The 19,883-nt window shown below is 42.2% G+C and overlaps 2 protein-coding genes across 6 annotated transcripts in view; both read right to left on the bottom strand.

The window, feature by feature from the left end:
- The window catches only part of slc2a4rg (SLC2A4 regulator), a 37,882-nt gene extending 31,879 nt beyond the window's left edge, over positions 1-6,003 (bottom strand). Inside the window, exons 1-2 of one of the 2 annotated variants that reach the window (XM_065961320.1) lie at positions 5,516-6,003; positions 3,856-4,091 (exon numbers count right to left, since the gene is read on the bottom strand). In XM_065961320.1, coding sequence (XP_065817392.1) covers positions 3,856-4,091; positions 5,516-5,785 — 506 coding nt within the window. In that variant the 5' untranslated portion in view covers positions 5,786-6,003. The remainder of the gene's footprint in view (positions 1-3,855; positions 4,092-5,515) is intronic. The other variant, XM_020629526.3, reaches the window with a different exon arrangement.
- A 1,111-nt stretch (positions 6,004-7,114) lies between these two features.
- The window catches only part of LOC109980978 (uncharacterized), a 41,533-nt gene continuing 28,764 nt past the window's right edge, over positions 7,115-19,883 (bottom strand). For 3 of the 4 annotated variants that reach the window (XM_029276570.2, XM_065961491.1, XM_065961492.1), the window contains 7 exons: positions 18,660-18,714; positions 18,427-18,517; positions 17,883-18,313; positions 17,370-17,534; positions 16,362-16,523; positions 14,048-14,182; positions 7,115-10,902 (listed from right to left, as the gene is read on the bottom strand). In XM_029276570.2, coding sequence (XP_029132403.2) covers positions 10,363-10,902; positions 14,048-14,182; positions 16,362-16,523; positions 17,370-17,534; positions 17,883-18,313; positions 18,427-18,517; positions 18,660-18,714 — 1,579 coding nt within the window. In that variant the 3' untranslated portion in view covers positions 7,115-10,362. The remainder of the gene's footprint in view (positions 10,903-14,047; positions 14,183-16,361; positions 16,524-17,369; positions 17,535-17,882; positions 18,314-18,426; positions 18,518-18,659; positions 18,715-19,883) is intronic. The other variant, XM_065961493.1, reaches the window with a different exon arrangement.

Raw genomic sequence — 19,883 nt, forward strand, 5'->3', positions numbered from 1 at the left:
TGTCCTCAAGGCATCCCGCCAGAGGACAGCTGTACAGTATACAACTAATATATACCCTACTAGAGGCAAAAAAAATATTTCTAATTGAATGCATAATTGGCAAATAATACTTTGGAGCCACTTGAAACTTTGCCTTTGTAATGTTTATTTTGCAACAGAGCAGACTGTTTGCACAAAAACATTTCTTCATGCCTCCTACTCTCCTCCTAGTTATGCAATTGATTTTTTCTCTTTTTCACTGCAGAACAGGACATAATTAATGTCTCATTAGGGCACTGTGCACGTATACACAAACGCATACACACACGCACATATTTCGCCCATTAGCCAGAGTGTCTTCCAGAGGCCCTCATTAGCGTTAAAAAAAATGAATGATTCAGTGCCAGCAGTGCTGCACCCTAAAAAAAACAGATAAGATGTACTTTTTTTCCCGTGCTTCTTTAATTTTGCTCCTCCACACACCCCTTTGTCAGAAGACGGTAAAGCTAAGAAGTGAGCCGTCTGCTACATTCTTGAGTGGAAATCGTCTATGCAGCACATAACTCAGATCCTGAAGCTGAACAAGCGGACATGCCAGATGCCTGCTTCTGTCCTGATATGACTCGCTCTTCTCCCATGACTCCATTCATTGAGGCTGACCTTTCAACCCTGCCGGCGTCAGTGTGAGAGCTTTAACCTCTTGTGGTCTGAAGGGGGGAAGGGGGCTACAAATTCAGAAGGAATTTTACAACCTATGATCATGCTAACACAATGAATGCAAAATGAAGACAAATATGGTTCATATGGAAATATATAACACCTGAGGAGGGGCATGGTTCTCCTCTCGTCATGCCATGTCAGCAGTCTGGATGTGGGTAAGACATCCCAGACTAGAGCGGGGGTGGGTAACGGTTCCTCTGACTCTGACCTTCAACAACCGGCTGTAATGTCTTCTTTGGGAGCAGGGGATTGGAGGTGGGTTCGTCTGAGGGGGATGGAAAGGTGGAGGACCCAGCTCTAGTCTGCCTACATGCCTAGCCTAAACCTTTCTGGTGAGTCTAAGCAGATTGAGTCAAAGGCCGGTCAGTAATTATATTACACCCTCCCCAACAGCAGTTGGTTGCTCTGGTGTCTCGGTTATGTGTACTTGGTGTTTTCTATTCATGTAAACCTACTGTGGTGACAGTGTACCTGGCCAAGGACAGATAAGAGAAAAAGCTTTTCAAATGAAAACAAACTCCCCCTACCCTCTTCATGTTGTAAGAGCTCTTTTTATGTTCATTCAAACTGCTCTTTGTTCTGTTATCAGTGTGCTGGATCCAAGGCTGATGAGTATTGACAGGTAAAACAAGCTCTGCTTTAGGGAGTGAGAGACTGATCAGAGTCAACACAAGGATAAGAGAGAAAATAAGATTACATATAAGCTAAATACACTGTTTGGAGTATAAAAGTGTATGTTTGACGATGTTTTGTTTAATATTAACATGTGTGAGCAAGTGAATGCATCGGTTCCTCCTCTTTCTTCCCACAAAATCTTTGCCCAGGCTTGTCTAAAGCGCTGTGACCTACTTTGCAGCATTTGCAAACTGACAAGGCAAGGTGTGAAAAGCAATACATTGTATATGAGAAACAACACACAATAGATACAACAGTCAACATAAAACACATAGTCCCCCAGCTTTATAGCTAAAGTATCTTTAAACATGTAATCCTGCAACACAATAGAAGATTACCTGAACTTGTTGGGAACAGATAAAATAAAATGGTTTGTAGATTAAATCCAAAGTATCCAAAGTAGCAGCAAATGCAGTATGGGTCAAATCCATGTTCCACCAAATAGTAGTAACACACTAAGATGTCAAGTATTAACTTTTCACTGTGACCATCACCTGGAGAAAACCTGCCTCACAATGTAGTTCAAAACTAGTTGTTGTTAATTCCAAATGACCATTAGCATGTCTAAATGTCAACTACAGTCCATTTTTAAAAATGCTCAGAGAAAATTGAGATGAATGCACATTCCTTATGGTAACAAGTGGAGCTAGAGTGATCTAAATGTAATGTTTTATATGGATACTTCAAACAGACACAGAATGACAGCTAGTAAAGCATGGTGTTTAACGGTCAGAGATGAGACCCTCCCGTCACTGACTGCAGAACAAAAGCCAATTCAAGCAAGGTAAAGACTGGGATTATTCTGTAAGGTCAATAGAACAAACCACAAGCCTGACTAATAGTACCACACCGTTATATAATATTATGTCCTCTTTAAGAGGCTGTGTAGTGTGTGTTGTCAAATCAGATGTTTTTTTTTATTGTAACATTGCTGTGGAAAAAAGCAAGGTTTCGAGTCTTTTTGAGAAAGCCAGGATGGAAAAGTGAGAGCAGAAGCTTTGTTGTCTGTAGTGGGCATACACACTTCAACAAATACTCAAAAAGAGGCAGGCAAAAAAAAACATCACTCTGGTTTAAAACGTGTTCAGTCTTGCATGCTCCCTGTAGACTGCCATGACCAGCAGCATGTGAAATTCACGTGATGATGACAGAAGGAAGGAAAGAAGAAAGTGTGGTTTAAACTCCCCCAACACATTCCTGTCATGTCACTCTCAGCAGCTGAAACCATAAAACCATAAGTTTCGAATCTGTTTAAATTTCGAATCTCCTAACCTTGCCTACATTTTTTAACAGCAGCTCGAAAACACGGCATGATTCCATGAATATTTAATAAATAGCTGCTCAGTGCAAGAATGTACTATACTGTACTGCCAGCAGGCATGTTGTTAATGTGTAAACGCTGTCTGATAGTCAGACATTGTCTTGACACAGGCAGTAACCAATCAGCTGTGTTGTGATGATGAAAAAAATGCTTAGGCACTGCCTACAGCCTCTCCCAGTCATCTTTGTGTTACATAATCATTTATCAGTGCACTACCCTTGTCCCTGGATGCATTTTCTGCTTCTTCTGTGGGAAACAGTCTGTTTGTGCAAGCAGATTGCCTAAGGACTATCAAAGAATGCCATGGGATAAATGTGCATGTGTCCATGTTTGAAAACAGGTGTAACAATGTGAGTTTAAGTTCACTGAACTGCAAATGTGACAGAAAAATAAAATACTTCATACAATGATACACTAGCATGGCCTTTCACAGGGATAGTATTAAACTTAGCATTCAAAGCAAAACATTAAGGCCCTCTTTAAAAAAAAATAGTTTGTTATTAAGCAAAAAGTTCGAACACACTGTAACTGGTTCACTCCTTCACCCTCTTCTCCTTCTGTTAAGTGATTGAGTAATGCCGGCCTCATCTTTGGCTCTCTTCGTGCAGATTTCAAAACTATGCTGGATGGAACACTAAACATGTAGTCGGTTGACCAGTACGCCTCCACATCATTCATGCCCAAACCACTGTACAGTTGTAGCCAGAGGGAAAATTCTTCTTCTTGTTGTTCATTTGTTTATTTTGACAGTGCACAACTGCTTAGCTCTATCAGAATCACCTGTGAGCTAATTTACATCTGTAGTCCCCGGGCTGGAGACAGAGTCAACGTCTCAGTTCTAGTTAAGATTCTGTTTGGAGAGGGATATGAGAACTGCCTATGTTGATTATTTTTATCAACAAAAATTCAGAATTTAATGAGCTGTACAGATAAAAAAGGAGCCATGCAAACAAAGTAGGTCAAACAGTTAGCTTTGTGCTCCAGAATTGTCTGGGGATGATTATGTATCTGCCTAAAGTCATTTTTTAGATGTCATACTACAGTTTTAATCACACTGAATGACGCCATTTCTTTGAGGCAATGCTTTGTACTTCTATGAAACTCAACAACAAAAAATACAGCAGGGGTTGTGACAGTAGAGTTCATCAGCTTCTCCATACCTGTTTCTGGGCACGGGGATGTGGTTGGAGGAGAGTGGTTGTCTCTCTGTCAGCGATACGCTCCGCCCCTGTGTTGCCCTGAAGTTGTTGGCCAGCTCTGCCTGTATCCCAGGGTTCCTGATGTCCGAGTAAGTGTAGCCACCTGGCAGCTGCCCGTTTGTGCCTGGGCAGTGAGTAGGACTGGCCCTCTTCAGAATCCCAGTAGAACCAGTGTCTCTTTGGTCCCCCATGTCAGTCTAGAGACACATTGGAGTAAATGCATGATTTTTAAGCAAATAATTAGCTTGCTTGCATCTTAAGTACTGTGTGCTCTCCTTTACAAGTGTAAAAGATGACTTTGCATATGATTGATAAGACAAACCCTTATGGGAATTCTTCACATGTCAAAAAAAAAATCACATATTTTTTTTTATCCCAGTTTTAAGCTTGTTTCTTATTCTGCTATATAAAACAACTAATATACACACATATATATATATACGTATGGCATATATATAAAAATATATATGCCATAAGGGACAGAGGTAGGGGAGCTCACTGTTATTTTAATCTGAATGAATGAAAGACTTGCTTGGTATCTAAAACTCTTTAATATCCCAAAATGGAAAAACATCTTTTAAAAAAGGGGAACATTTGAATTTAAGGCTTGGATGAGTTTTTTATTTTTTTTATTTTTATTTTTATATATAATTGATTTGCAAGTTATTTAGAAAATAATTGGTTACATTGTGTCAAATAAAACATTTCAATTGATGAAGAAGGGATTTACAACAAATTTTCTTCAGTTTGCAAATTTATTTTAATTTACTGTCAAATGAAGAAAAAGTGGACTTATCCCTATCTTGACTAGTTAGGCTATTTGAGAAAAAAAAAACATTTTAAAAAGGGTTCAGGTGTAGGGTTAGGGTATGCTCATTATATAAATAAGTGACAACTTGTTATCAATGCATATTTAATGTTGCAAGGTCAATTTAATAACTGTGACATGATTCAATTTCTGACCCTGGAAAAAGAAAACATGCATGAGCCACAAACTGCTAGAAAAAAATAAAGAAATGCAGAAACACATGCAGGGCAATACACGATGTGTGGTGTAAAACAGTGTGCTGAAACCCCCCCCCCAAAAAAAAATATTCAGCACTTCGACACAAACTAATGTGACTGTTTAAGTGTGTGTGAAGCCGGGTCGTGCAGCCCAGGAAGCCCTCTCAAATAGCTCCACCCTGAAGTAATGGGGGAGGGGGGGGGGGGTCTGGCTAGTAGTTTGAAGTCCCTGCCCCACTTTTCTGTAAACTTTGCACACAAAATCAGCCGCCATTAAATGCGGGTTTGATACGACGTTATTACCGTCGAACAAGCGTGTGACAGCAGATGGTTAAATAAGTGGCACTTTAAAAAAAATGAGGTAAAGAGTTGAAAGGCGGTCACGCAGAAACTGTTACAGTTTGTTGCGTTCTTGTGTAAACGTCACAGTCGCATTTTACGACCCTTTAACTTGACCAGTTATCGTAAATAACAGTTTATTATAGTGGCGTAAGCTGCCAGAGGACTTATCATGCAGTCTAATGACAGGTTATCGTTATATTGTTGCTCTATGTTGGCTTTAAGTTGAGTGTACAGCTGCTTAACCGGCTAATTACTGCACTTCAACGGCACTTACTTTTTCCACTTCGTGCAATATTCGTCCACCTGGAGAAAGTCCGCTCGCATTAGAAGAGATTCCCTCGCTTTTGACCTCCGTCGCTGAGCCGCCGTCCATTACAAATTTGTAGAGGACGGGCCCGTTTGTGTACGCCGGCATGGGACTGTTTTTCTCAACCGCAGGGACTCGTATGTTGCGGAGCACAGAGAGTCCTGCCCGGTAGTTAAAATCCGAACCACCGACCCTTGTTCCGACCGACGACTTTTCCATAATATATCTTGAATCCATATTTAGACAGGGCGAGTGGAGACTAAAGAAAGAAAACCAGCTTTCTATAGGGTTTAGTGCAAATTGCCGGACTTAGATACATTTATCACGATTGTCGCGAATGATAGGTGTCTGTCTGTGTGTTAACTTCTATCTAATCTACATGTAAGTTTTCCTCTACCCCCGCCGCCGCTACCACCACTACCCAGTATATCCAAAAAGCCGCCCGGTCAGAGGGATAAAAGATTGTTTTGCCTCTTTCCTCCAAAAGAACGACACGCCCCCTCCACTTCATCCCTATTGGTCAGATACGTACATAAACATTACACTTTGGCACGCGTCCATGCTACGGCGGTCTCTGATTGGCTAGTTTCACAGTGTCACTCTTCTTTTTTTTCGCGATCCAAGTAATGTGGGTGGAAGATGGTAGGGGTGTGTCCTACAGTTTACCGGCCGGTGTCTGTCGAGGACGAAGAGCCGGCGAGGCAGAGCAGAGGAAAAACAGCCTGCAGGCCTCAGCCACACACTACGCATTTAGATTTTTGGCTTATCAAGTGGTGCACGAATCCTACTTAAACGAGGGGCTTTAATCGACGAAATGAACTTCTTTAGTTAAATAATTTCTTCCCTTTAAGTTATGAATACCAGTATTTGCTATTTTTATGTATTAGTTGTTTACATGCAATAGTTGTTTTATTATAAAATAGATTTTAAAAAAGAACATAATAGCACAAACCATGCAAGGTGTAGTTTCACAACACTTAACAGAGTGCTGTTGATTTAAATCTCTGATAGTGTAATGTTTTGGTCAATTATTATGGTTAGTTTTTTTTTGCATAACAGAATGGACACAATAGAGACTCATTGCTTTTTTTTTTTTTTTTTTTTTTTTTTTACTTGAATTGCACCACAAGATCCACAGTGGTTTTAATTTATTTTTTTGTGGTGTTCATGTAGCCAGTTAATAAAATATCCTAAAGGTTTAAGGCATAGTGTTAAATATTTTAGTAACCAAACCATATGTTGTTTACTAAGCATCGGAGTGCTTTTTGGTAATGTGGACTTTGTACACGCGATCAAAAAGCTGCTATAAATAAGTGATATATTTACTTTTGTTTTCTGTTTATTTTAGGATAATTTAGATACTGGAATGTCTCTTTATCCAACTTGTTTTAAAATGCCCTGCAGGCCCCAGAAAGTGTGGTCTTCTGTTTAATTCGACACAGCCTTATTGTTTTATTAGAAGCTGCATTTATTGCAAGCAACTTATTACAGTTATTACCCCGAGGCTTCTGTGATACCTAGTTTGATACTCTGAACAAAACAATAAGACTGCAGGCAAATGACAAACACGTTATAATGTGCCACTTTATTAGAAAAGTAAAAACTCACTTTAATATTTTATGAAGGTTAATATAAAACATTACAATCTTTTGCATATCTGCACTGTCACACTATATGTATATATATATTTTTTAACTAAACCCTGTGCTTTAGAACATACAACATTGGCTACAGCTGTCACAGCAATTGGCCCATGGTTATATCTGAAGACAATTAACAAACAGCATCTGTATCTGCATGGAAAGCATGGAACAATTTGCATCCACAAAGTACAATGTGTCTGTGATAACCATCTTTTTTTTTTTCAACAAATATACTGTATACTGTATGTTACATTGGAACAACATCAGAACAGCAACAGATTATTTTACACATTTACATTGCCATACTGTATTCGTTTGTGCAATGAACATCTGTCTCAATCAGTGTATGACAGTGTTCAAAAAATATATATATCAGATCAGTGCTTTCTCTCAGGATAAACAAAATGTGACACGTGAAGTGACAGCCAGAGAAAAAGGATTAAGTTTGATAGCGATTCGCAGCCAGCATTGTCTAAGGCAAGCTTCAACAGAGCTTGTTAAGCGTCTCAGCTGTTCACCATTTCTCATATCAGGCAGTTGTTGAGCCGTTGGTGCATTGTTGATATCAGACAGGGGCTGGTCTTACCCACAGCTTCTGCCCCTCCCCAACCACCCCTCAACCCTCATATAACTCCCTGAGTCCCTCAGACTGGACATCAAATCCCCCTCCCCTGCACAGCGAGGGAGAGAGGGGAGGCAGAGAAATGAGAGAGAGGTCTGTGTCTGTTATTGGGGGATGAACACAGCTGGGGGGGGGGGGGTGATCTGCAAGATCTGACTGAGTGAAATGTGTTCCCCTTCCTCAACTGGCTGGAAACACACATAGCTCATTTTGCAGTGTGTGCATGTGCGAGCCAGTGTGTGTGTGTGTGTGTGCATTTGTGCATGTGGGCAAGCACGCAAACATGAATTGGAAGGAGGAGGGTCCTTGGAGTCTTTGACCATTTGCAGTGATCTTCATCCAGCTTTATTCTAGCTGTTCTTCTTCCCCCTCCTCACCTCTATCCCTCCTTTTTTACTCCCCCCAGAGCGGAGGATAAACAAAGCTCTGTCCTAAACTCCCAGTGGCTTCCCTCAAAATGTTCTATTCTCCCACTTCCTTCTCCAAGTTGAAGCTCTGAAAACAAAACTGAATGCTGCTTTTTGCATCACATGTAAAAAAAAAAAGAAAAAGAAAAAAGCAAGACTGAAAATATTAACAGACAAGAGATCAATTAAGTACCACAATATCTGTTTTCATCTCCATATATCAAAGCATGCACTTTTTTTGATCAAGCAAGAAAAGATTGCACCAACAACAGAAACATATTGTTTTCATGGCAGTGGCATGAGCTATTCAACCAATGGTATTGTCAGTAGGTAAGAAAAAAATAAACAGTGCATTAAAATACAGAGTGCATTTTGTTTTTACATACTTCATGACACAGTAGCATTTATTGATTTATTTTTCTTACTTTTCTAAACCCGTCTTCTCCTTGCATGGTTGTCTCACAGTGAGATCATTATGATGCATCTCTTAGCCTATGAGCAGTGTGCATCCCTATCCCCCTCTTTTCTTTGTACCCATTTACCAAACCTCTAATTATTTGTTTCCTTCCTCTGTTCTTTTTTTATGTTTCCATAAGCTAAACGGGATAGCCATTGTTTATTATGGAAGAGAGGCTGGGGATGAGGATGGGGAAAGGCGAGGGGCAAACTTCCAAAGGACACTGGCTTGTAATTTACATGTCCGACTCTTTATTTTCTTTAGCGCCAAAACCTTGTGCTGCTATTTCAACCACCAGACTTAAGTCTGGTGAGCTACAGGGAGCTCTGGCTTTTACTTGAGACCAGAGAGCAAATCAGAAGTGTGCTGGGGATTGCCCTTTATAGCATATTAATGCACAATTAAACAGGTCCTGCAGCTGTACAGTGCAAATTCTAATGGTCATTTCACCAGATGTTTGCAGCACCCATAGGACATGGAATATTAAAAACACAGGATGACGCCTCCAGATGCTCTTTCACTTCCTTAATTTTTTTTAAATATTGTTCTCTCATTTATATATTTATATTAATTTTCTTATATCGTAATAAACTAAAGGTCTCACATTGTGAAATCTCTCACCGGCATCACTCTGTGATATTCTTGCACAACCCACTCACTGCCCCTGACCTGGTCGCTTTTCCCTGCATGACTCTTCTAAGTATGTGTGTGTGTGTGTGTGTGTGTGTGTGTGTGTGTGTGTGGGAGTGCTGGGGTGTGTCATCATGCCTCTGGCTACAGATGTTTGTCAAATCTGAACAAGGATTGTTAACTAATCTCAATTTATGAGAAGTTTAGAACATTGATCTAACCTAGGTCTTCATTAGGGCTGATATTGATAACTGCTAATAAGTTTGGTGCACATTGATGATTATTTCTGAAATAGGAACTTTAGCCTCTGATTACTTCTGAGTTTAAGCAGACCTACATATTCTCGGCCCAATGTTTGAACAAAGCACCACAATGCAGTCTGCCAGGCAACAGGCGAGTGCGCACAGAGAACCTGTTTCAGATGTTTGCCTAGGGAAAGCTAAGCACCGCAAATCTCTGTGACATCCATCTGCTAATATTACATAAGTACCCCAAAGATGAGGCATATATGTGTGAGTGTGTGTGCGAATGTGTGTGTGTGTGTGTATATGGGTGACAAAAGCTGTGTGCCTCACACTCTTCACATACCCAGGATCTTTGCTACTTCAGTTTTTTTTTTCAGGTGTATGTTAGCACAATGCATGCACATTTCATCTTTTAAATATATATGAAAGATTGTGAGTTACACCACATACTCTACAAAGAGTACAGTGTTCATATAAAAATAAAGATATTGTGGAAAATGATGCACAAACAGGTGAGTATTGTCAGTGACACAGTAGGTTGCACTGCTTATTCCAGTTTTCTTCTTTTTTAATTTCAAAGATACTTGGTCCAAATTTGGGCTGGACTAGACTTAGGCTGGTTCTGAAGTACAGACCAATGAAGGGAAGTCTGAACCTGGATTAAGACCCTGTTAGTACCTGATGTCATCACAAAGTGGATCTCCATGTTGTTTGTCTATGGAGGGTCTGGTAATTATGTACAGCACCCTGTTGGCTTGTTAACAGGAGGGTCCCTTTCATGATTCTGTACCAGTTGGCCCTCTGAGCCAGCTACAGGCCAGTGACGTACATCTCCATCCCGTCATTGAAGGTGAATATGGTGGTGGTGCTGGAGCTGTTGGCCCCTTGTTTCATGTCGCTGATGGTCTCATAGAAGTTTTCCCCACCGGGCAGGCCTTTCACAGGCGGGGCTGGGGGTCCTGAGCCCTGAGGTGCCGCTGGTGCCGCCTGCTGCTGCTGCTGCTGCTGCTGCTGCTTCTGTGGCGGTGGCTGCGGCGGTGTCTGCTTCTTCCTCTTCAGTGTGGCATTACCCCCAGTTGTGCTGTTATTGGTTCCCACCTGCTCACGTTTCCGGTGGGGGTCGATTGTTGAGTATGCAGGGTCAGACTCAGCCACCGCACATGTGGACCAGGACCTGTCTCCTACGGGCTCATAGCAGGGCTCCTCCTGGGACCGCGCCTGGCTCTGGACTCCTCGGCCTCGGCCACGGGAACCTCCACCAAAGGAGCGGGGGAGGGTCTTTGCTCCATTGTTTTCCATTGGAGGTTTTTTCTTCTGCGATTTACACACGATGGAGTAGGTGTCTGCAATCTGAGAACACACAGGAGGAGAGTCGGTGTTAAAGTTAATGACACTGAACTATAGTCAAACTCACAGCCACTAAAAAGGCACAACTGATTTATAACATACGCACACTGCACTGCACACACTCACTAAACAGTCCCTGTATCACTCGTTTCCTACTTTCCTACAGTGACTCCAAAATTAGCTGCAATTTATACACAGACTTCCTTTATTTGTATGTATATTTATCTTCCGTATATATGCCTGGCATTAAGGTACATTATAATTTTGTGTTTGCAAACGAATATATGTGAGCTGGGATCGTGTGGGTGTGTGCAGCATACTTTGCAAGCGTGTTGACAGAGCGTGCTCTGTGCTGTAACCTGACCTATTTCGACGAGGTAGGATAAGACAGAGTAAACTGTGTTATCAGTCTGTTGAGGTCTACGCAGAGTGACAGAGTTAGTGCTGCAGGGGATGGACCTGTTAAAATTTCACCACAACTGCTTTGGCAACAGAACAGTGGGGTATGGAGTGAAAGATCTGGACGACAGCCAACTGGCTTTACAGAAAAAAAAACCCTGCTAAGTGGAGTTCACTAATGGACTTTGCTCTCATATTTGTTTTTGCTTTGAATAAGGTGTGTGTATATATTTCTTTATGATAGCATTAACTGAAAATGCATTCTCATGTGTCTAAATTTAAAACATTTACATGCTTACTGTATTTGTGTTCCTGAAATAAATCATGAAGGACATGATATCACCACTGAAAGGTATGTGTGAGGTCTTATGGGGAATTTGGACAAACCGGTGCCTTGACCTTTGGCATTTCTGTGTCAAAATTCCTGAAGAGGAGTGCAAGAGAAGAGGATTGTGGGACATGGTCATGTTTACCTTCCGTGTTCACACCCAGAACAGCAGCTCTGCTCCAGTGGCCCTGAGAAATACTGGCTGTGCAAACTCTCTCTCTCTCTCTCTCTCTCTCTCTCTCTCTCTCTCTCTCTCTCCTGCACACACACTCACAGCTTAGCCATGTTGTTCTTCTGCTTTCAAAAAACTGAAACCTGAGAGCACAGAGGCAACCGGCCATACCGTTTTTTGTTTGTGCAGCTACTCTGCTTTATTTTTTTTAAGTTAACTTCACTGAATAAATATAACATTCCTTCAAAAGGGGAAACATAAATCAAGCAAAAAACCACCATGACTTTTTTTTTTTTTTTTTTCCCCAGTCCTTGACAAACTTTGAGTTAGACATATATCCTGCCCCCCACAAATATCTAGTGTGACCTTTTTGGAGAAGACCCCAGCCTATGCAACAAGTGTGTGCACACATAGTGCACATTTTGTGAGTGTGCATTTGTGCACACAGAGACTCTGCAGCTCTGTGCAGCAGAGGAAGGAAGTCACAAGATGATGGGGATTTCAAAACTGGGCTGCAGCTGTTGAGGAAGCTTGTGTATTGTACGTTTTCTTTTCTCCTCCCCTCTGCCTGTACTCCACTCTGTTATGTCTCCTCTGATTCGGCTTTAGCGCTCTGCCCAGGCCGAGCCTTTGTGGAGTCACTTTTATTTTCAGCACCTACTGATAATTCATGGGAAAAAAAACAACAGTATGCATGACTGATGCATCTGTGTGTGATCAACTTTATGAATAGCCAATATGGCACACATTTCCAAGCGGTCTGCTACAAGTCAATATTCATCTGGTAAGAAAATGCTTTGTGCAACGTGATTGGTTGGAGAAGGCAGCGCCTCTTTAAAGCCACAAAGGGAGTGGAGCTGAAGGAGAGAGCGCCAGAGGAGAGGAGGAAATTTAGGTGGGTGGGGGAACTCAACACCTCCTGATGGCTGGCTGCAACTGACAAACTCCAGAGGATACCAAGTATAGGGGCATGTCAGGGCAACAACAAACTCTCGAATGGAAAAACACAGCAGTTAGGGGAGAGAAAAAGTTTGGAAAAACAGGACAGAAAGTTTGAAGAAAGAAAAAGAAATTGACAGGGAGAGATTGCAGGAGACATTCAAGGCCAGTTGAGCCGTGTGCCAGTTTGATCTGCAGAGGGGGAGTTTAACTCATGAGCCAAACAGCAGAGACTTAACCCTTTAATCCCCGCATACAACATCCAAACTCTTGGCTCAACACTGGTTTATACAAGGATCTTACCAGTGGATTAAAACTTGTCAAGGCTGCTAGTTCACTTTCTTACATGTCTCCCAGAATAAAAAAGCCTTTCATTCAATTGTCTCCTCATCTGGGTTACAGTCAAATGATTCCTGGGAACAAAATGTTTATCCTCCAAGCCATTCCCCACAAGCTGCATGAACATTTATGTTTCTATTTCAAAATCCAGAATTACGTTTCAGTCAGAAACATGGCGTGGAAGATCTGTGGAACTGATAGAGAATAAGAGAAGCCTGACACGTTTCCAAACTGCTTGTAGTGTGTCCCTGCATCCAGTGGAGAAAAGGGGGAATGAAAGGGGGAGAGCTGGGGGAGGAGAGGGAAGAGATTTGGTGCGGAGTTGCTGCATGTGGACGCTCCTGTGGTGGGGGTGTGTGACGTGACTCATGAGAGCAAGAACAGACACACTCTACCATATAAACACAAATATATTTGTACATGTAAATAAATGTGTGTTTATTTTATGTGTATGTGTTTACTCGTATATATAGGTCAGTTTGTAGCCACGATCCATGTCAGAGCTTCTCATCTTCTATCCGTGTCAGCTGATTGAACACAACAGTTAACCTTTAACAAACATCTCTTTGAATGCAAAGTGATACTTAATTACTCTGCAGCAGGTGATACTGGTGTCCAGTGTGTCTGTTGATATGAGCGTTGGAGACAGACTCCGGGAGCAGGAAGGCAGGGGGGATTTGGGTCAGGGGTCAGGTAGGGGGTTGGGGGTGCTGCGTCCATGTAACGTAACCTCTGGCTGTAAGCAGAAACCTCGTATGACAGGCGGGTCACAGGGCAGCGTTGTTATGACGGTGCACCCAATCAAATGGGCGCCCCGATGAGTAAACACAGCAGTCACAAATCAGTGACATGTCCGTCTGTCTGCCCGTCCCCTTTGGAGAGATTCTCCTCCTCCCAACCATCACACACACACACGCACACACACACACACACAGAAACACACACACACACAAATATATAAATGTGTTTACCTCTTTTGCAGTTGGGGGTGAAGGGTGCCCCTGTCCGTTCTCTCCCCGAAGCGGAGGTGGGTGCAGGGTGATGATGTCATCTTCCTCTGGAGGCTTCCATATATACTGCTCCCCGTTGCCCATGAACACTGCCTCCTGATAAAAATACAATCAATTGAGCAGGTCAAACAATGTATTTCAAAAAGATCCAGAAGTTTTGGGGAAATGTAACCACATAATGTAAAGCAACATTTTTACATTAGTGGAAAACGGCTTTGTGCTGTTCCAGGCTGTGACTGTGTGTGTGTGTGTGTGTGTGTGTGTGTGTGTGTGTGTGTGTGTGTGCGTGTGTGTGTGTGTCCACGTGTGCGTGTTGGTCCATGTTTGTCCTGAGATTGGGCCATTTTCACTAGGTAAACAGTTACCATGCTCCTCAGTGTGGGCAAAAGTGTTTGTGTGCCCATGAAGGTCATGGGTGTATGACACACTTGCAGTGTGGATCAATGTGGACAGCTTTTCTCAAATGTGGTCAGTCCTGTAGTCATGAAAATCATCCTGCAAAGAGGGTTATGGCCGTAAAAAAAAAATTCTCCTCAAGCTTTTCCAGAAATATGTTTCTTTTCTAAAATATCCACTCATGTTACATCAGGTTATCCACTTCCCTTCATGAATCAAACACACAAATCAGCTAGTGATTCTATAAAAAAAGTGAGTGTTGGAGATGATCCCTGAGTTGGAATCTTTTAAAAACAACTATACTCCAAAAAAGCCAAACGTACAACACTACCTTACAGTAATGCTCAGTTTTTTTTTAATTTTCAGCAGAAGTTAATCAGTTCCAACTGCGCACTGTAACCAACAGTTCCACAAGGTTTTATGCAAATCTATTTGGTTAAAAATACCCATATGACAGACTGAGAGACTGCACCAGTGACACACAGAGAAGGCTGCTCAGCACAACATGCATCTTATTGAATCAAAGTTCTAGTTGAGAAAATATGTTTCTCTGTTTCTGTCGCCTGCTCAGACTAGAATTGATTTGTTTGAAAAATACTTCATGGATGATTACAATTTACTGTATAATGTATTTGCATTGTATATCTTCTAAGTAGCAGATACTGTATGTGGAAAATAAGGGCAGTCTAAAATAGAAACTGACTTCATATTAAAAAATTACCAAAGAAGTTACTGATTTAAATATTTAGCACCCCTGTAGATCTAAAGCAATTAGACACTATTTAGAAACCAATTAAAAAGAAACTATGTTGTGGTGTGTGCACATGCGACCGAGGATGATTAAACTTTTATGTTCTCCTCCTGTGCAGTGAGAGAGAGAGAGTAATAGAAGCCGGGGCAGAGTAAATGGCTTCACTATGGGAACATTATTTATCCCCACTCTGGCTGCTGGCTACCTGTTAGCCATTTCTACCTAGACTTGATAACAGATTCTATGAGAACACACACACACACACACACACACACACACACACACACACACACACACACACACACACACACACACACACACACACACACACACACACAAACACAGGCAGCCAGCCAAACTCTTACATAATCCAATCCTTCCACTCTTCACCCTGGCCACTCTAATGCTGCACAGCGCTGCACAGTGCAAAGGGTGGAAAGAACGCACACACACACACGCACACGCACACGCACACGCACACGCACACGCACACACACACACACACACACACACACACACACACACACACACACACACACACACACACACACACACACACACACACCAAGGATTTAGCACCAAAGATTAAAAGTCCAACAACCGGGCAGACATCCACAGCTAAGACAAAACTGTTAATACAACATTATCAATCTTCTTAAATCACAAACACAAAGTCACCTGTTTTATGCACAGCCAAAGACCCACCCACGCACACACACAAATACAGCAAACCCATGGGAAAGGCTGATCACCATCCGATCATTGTCGGTCTGCTTCCCTCTCAGGACTGCCCTGATCTGTGGCCTTGACTGTTTAAAACCCTTCCTGGCCTACAAATACGCCTCGATCATGTGTTAACAAAAAAAACTCCTATACAAGACAAACTCTTGAAAACGCAACAATGGTAAGGCCCTACATTTTCTAACAATTGCTGACAATAACTCATTATTACAAAGTACAAGTGTGCTGTCATATCTAAAAGAAGAAATTGAAGAAAATAAAATCAATCCTGGCATTTGAGAGTCTTCAAAGCTGTTTGTTTGTGGACAGTGCCCTCTGGTGGTAAACATACAGAGTTACAGCCTGCTGGGATTAATCAAGAGCATATTGATCCAATGATTCTTGTACCTTCGGGAAGGAGTGAAGGTGAAACGGCTCCAGAGGTTTCCGTGGAAACTCCTGACTGCGGTGTAGCGGAGGAGGACCAGCAGAGGGGGAATCACTCACGCTCGATTGGCTGTCTGACTGGCTGTCGGCCCCGTTATTCTCCTTCCTGTTTGTCTTCTCAACCTTGAGGCATCGAGTCAGACGTGAAAACATTACACACAACGTATTCAGTCAGGAACAAAGGAAAAAGTCTGAATATTTATGTTTACCTGCACTTCTCATGCGTGGCAGAGAAGTTTGTTATGGATGTTATGAGTTGATATTTATTTCATATTCAATACATTTTTCAAGAATTCACCTAACAGTAAATATTAAACAATTCGTGGTGCAATTTCTTCATTTCATCATTTCTAAAAGGCAGAGAAAACTAATGTTTCTTCATGTCTCTTTGAAGGTTTTATAAAAACTAAACAGATCTACCCAAATGTAAAACATTCCCCTTCTCTTAATCAACCTTCCTAAGATATAATTAATCTAAAAAATAAGAAAGTCCTAACAGATACATATCCTTTAAACTTAATTACACCATCATTCACTTTATTTTGTTATATCTGCTTGCTTTTAAATGACCTTTGAAAAATGGTGTTGCAATATTTTCCATTTTAACCACAACCCCTTTTTTAAGATTGATATAAAGCACAGCAGCTGCTTTACTGTAACCACCACAGAAACTGTCACATGACATGAGAGATAACCATCGCCAGTCACCTTAGCCCAAGCTCTGGCAATTGAATCTGTCATTTTCTGTTTAATTATGCCATGTGACAGCATACCTGTGGAGGACATTAACTTTTCTTTTTTGTAATAACGGACATAAACACTTGGCTTGACAACAGTCACATGAAGTCTAGGAATTGGTCCAAGGCTGGCTTAGTAAGAAACCCAAACACTCACTCAGCTGAATCAGAAAGAGGAGCATCACTGGGCTTTGATACATTTTATTTGATACATTTGTCTGTGTACTTTTACCTTTCTGAACTTCCGTATGGAGGCGTACTCAGCTACAGTCGTATCGTGGCTGGTCAGAGAGTTCACCGAAGACATAGGGGACCTGTTGACCCCACTCACACCGTTGGTTCTTCCCGTCATCGGCCCATTTATGGTTCCATTGCCTCTGCCGTTCCCTCTGCCACCCTTTAAGGAGAATAAACAAAGTAAAGCACATATGTACATACTGCCTGAGATGCGAGCGACAAAATAAAGAGTTATAATCCAGAATTACAGATCATTTTGATGCAAAGCCACTCATCAAAACACAATCAAAGAAATCACTTTTCAATAACTTCTTGCAGAGTGTTAAAATGTTTGTATTATTTACACTTCTTTCTCGGCCCTCTTTGGTCAGCGCTGTTTAGCATCTGTTGGACTTCTGTGACCCATTCAGAACATGTCTGTTTGAAAACACTTATCTCTGGTTGGCAAGTCGATCCATGTGTGTGCTCTACTTTCACCAAATCAAAATCTGTGTTTGCATGCACTTACATTCCCATGCCCATTCCCATTGCGAGCGCCGTTGGCCTGAGCTGGGGGGCTTTGGGCAGCTCTGACTGAAGCCGGGGTGCTGTTGCAGGATGTGGATGGCGGGGCAGAGGGAACCTTAGGGCCTGTGTCACCTTCCCGGACACCTACACTTTCATACAGGCCGTCATCCAGGAGGTGGGTGGGTGTAGGGTTGTTCCGTATGCCCACCTCAGTGTAGGTGTGGTCTCTAGCCTCCCCTCCTCCTCCTCCACCTCCTCCTCCTCCTCCTCCCCCATCACCTGCTGACTCCCCTCCTCCCCCCTGGCCAGACCCCTGGGGACTGGTTGGGATCTGGGGAAGCTGGCGCCCATGGGAGGGCCTCAGGTCTGTCTGGGAGCGTCGACTGTGGAGAAGCAGGAGGTCCATGCTGGCTGGGCGGCTTTTGCTAACAGCTGTACATAGAGAAGGGGAGGGCAGCAGTGGGGGTGAGAACTGACATAGTGCGGCAGCTCAGCGTTGTGTAACATAAAATGCCACATTCAAACAAACGTCACTCATCACTTACAGTTTCCATTGCAGGGAAAGCGATTGATCTCATGCAGCCTGGTGTCAGATTTGCTCATGGAGTTCAGTTTTGGATGTCGAAGGGTGCCCTGCTGTCACAGAAGGAGAGGTTAGTATGAGCAGTAAACATGCAAAGACATGTACCTGCATCTGTGTATGGAAGCATGAGTTCCGGGGGGGAAATGAGCAGATAAGATGGGAGACGGCAGGGAGTAAAATGGAAGCATGTCTCACCATATTTACAGATGTCCCTTTCTCTCCGGCTGGGGGGTGCTTGCTCTTGCTTTTTCTGACACAACATCAAAGAGAGGAAGGTCAACATGAGCCGGTGGATACAGAGAAAAACATACACACACTCAGTGCAGAGAGATGCTATCAGCGTCCAACTCTTGCTAGGGCATAAAAGTCCTTGGTTAGTAACAACAGCAGAGTCAAACAGTGAGTGCAGCGTGACTCAGGTTTTATGCCAAAGCGCAGGCTGTCCTTCACTGAGAAACATTTCTTTTGCTAGTTCTTTTCCCAACAAAACCAAGTATTTTTCTTTTCTGAAAGCCAATTCCCGTTGCCATCTAACTTCACCACCCTCTGGTATCAATCTTGCGCAACAAATGTATACAGAGTAGTGTTACGCTTCCTTGTGGATCCCTGGAGATGGTAGCTATAGGAAACTGTTGACACGGTAAAGGAGAGAGAGCGAGGAGATGAAATAAGAAGACAAAAGCTCCTGGGTGCAGGTGTGAATGTGAGAACTCTTCTACCCCCATCCCTTTTTTTTCCCTCACCTCCTAGGATGAGGATCTGCATCTAATTTGATGTGAGATCTTACTGCTGCATTGCAAAACACAAAAGAGGCAAAAAATAGCATTTTTCAAGCTGGCAAAGTGGTGCAGGAATCCTTTCTGTATCATCTAATTTGACAAAGTGCTAGAAGTATGGCTGAACATAAAAAGGTACCACAGTCAGTACTGTCAGAGCCATGTTACTGGAGCAACATATTGCATCCCCCAGTAAGCTACAACTCAATCCTGTTCCTACAAACATATGGCCAGCGTAACCCAAAGGGAGTAAGAGAAGGTGACGATATCTCCCCTTGGAGTTGACGCAATAACATGGAACAAGAATGCTTTAATGTAGAAATGTCATGAAGGCTTAAAGACGTAAAAAGAATGACTTATTATTTGTCAGTTTTCAGATTAAGATCTTAGAATCTACTACCGTAAACCTTAGAATACAAAAGAAGCAGAGCAGGATTGATTTATCTTCAGGTCAATAAAAAGAAAAAATCAATATTGCTAGGTCTCTCTTTTCCAGGGAGTGTTGTATTTGTACATGACAAAGTGAATTAGAACAACTGAGCACATATTTCATCTCTCGATCTTAACAAAGCGACATTGTATTTCCATGACATGAGCTGCTTTGACATTTCTCTACATCGTTATCTGTGTGTCCCATGGCAAC

Source organism: Labrus bergylta, chromosome 12 (assembly GCF_963930695.1).
Source record: "Labrus bergylta chromosome 12, fLabBer1.1, whole genome shotgun sequence".
Classification (NCBI taxonomy): Eukaryota; Metazoa; Chordata; class Actinopteri; order Labriformes; family Labridae; genus Labrus; species Labrus bergylta.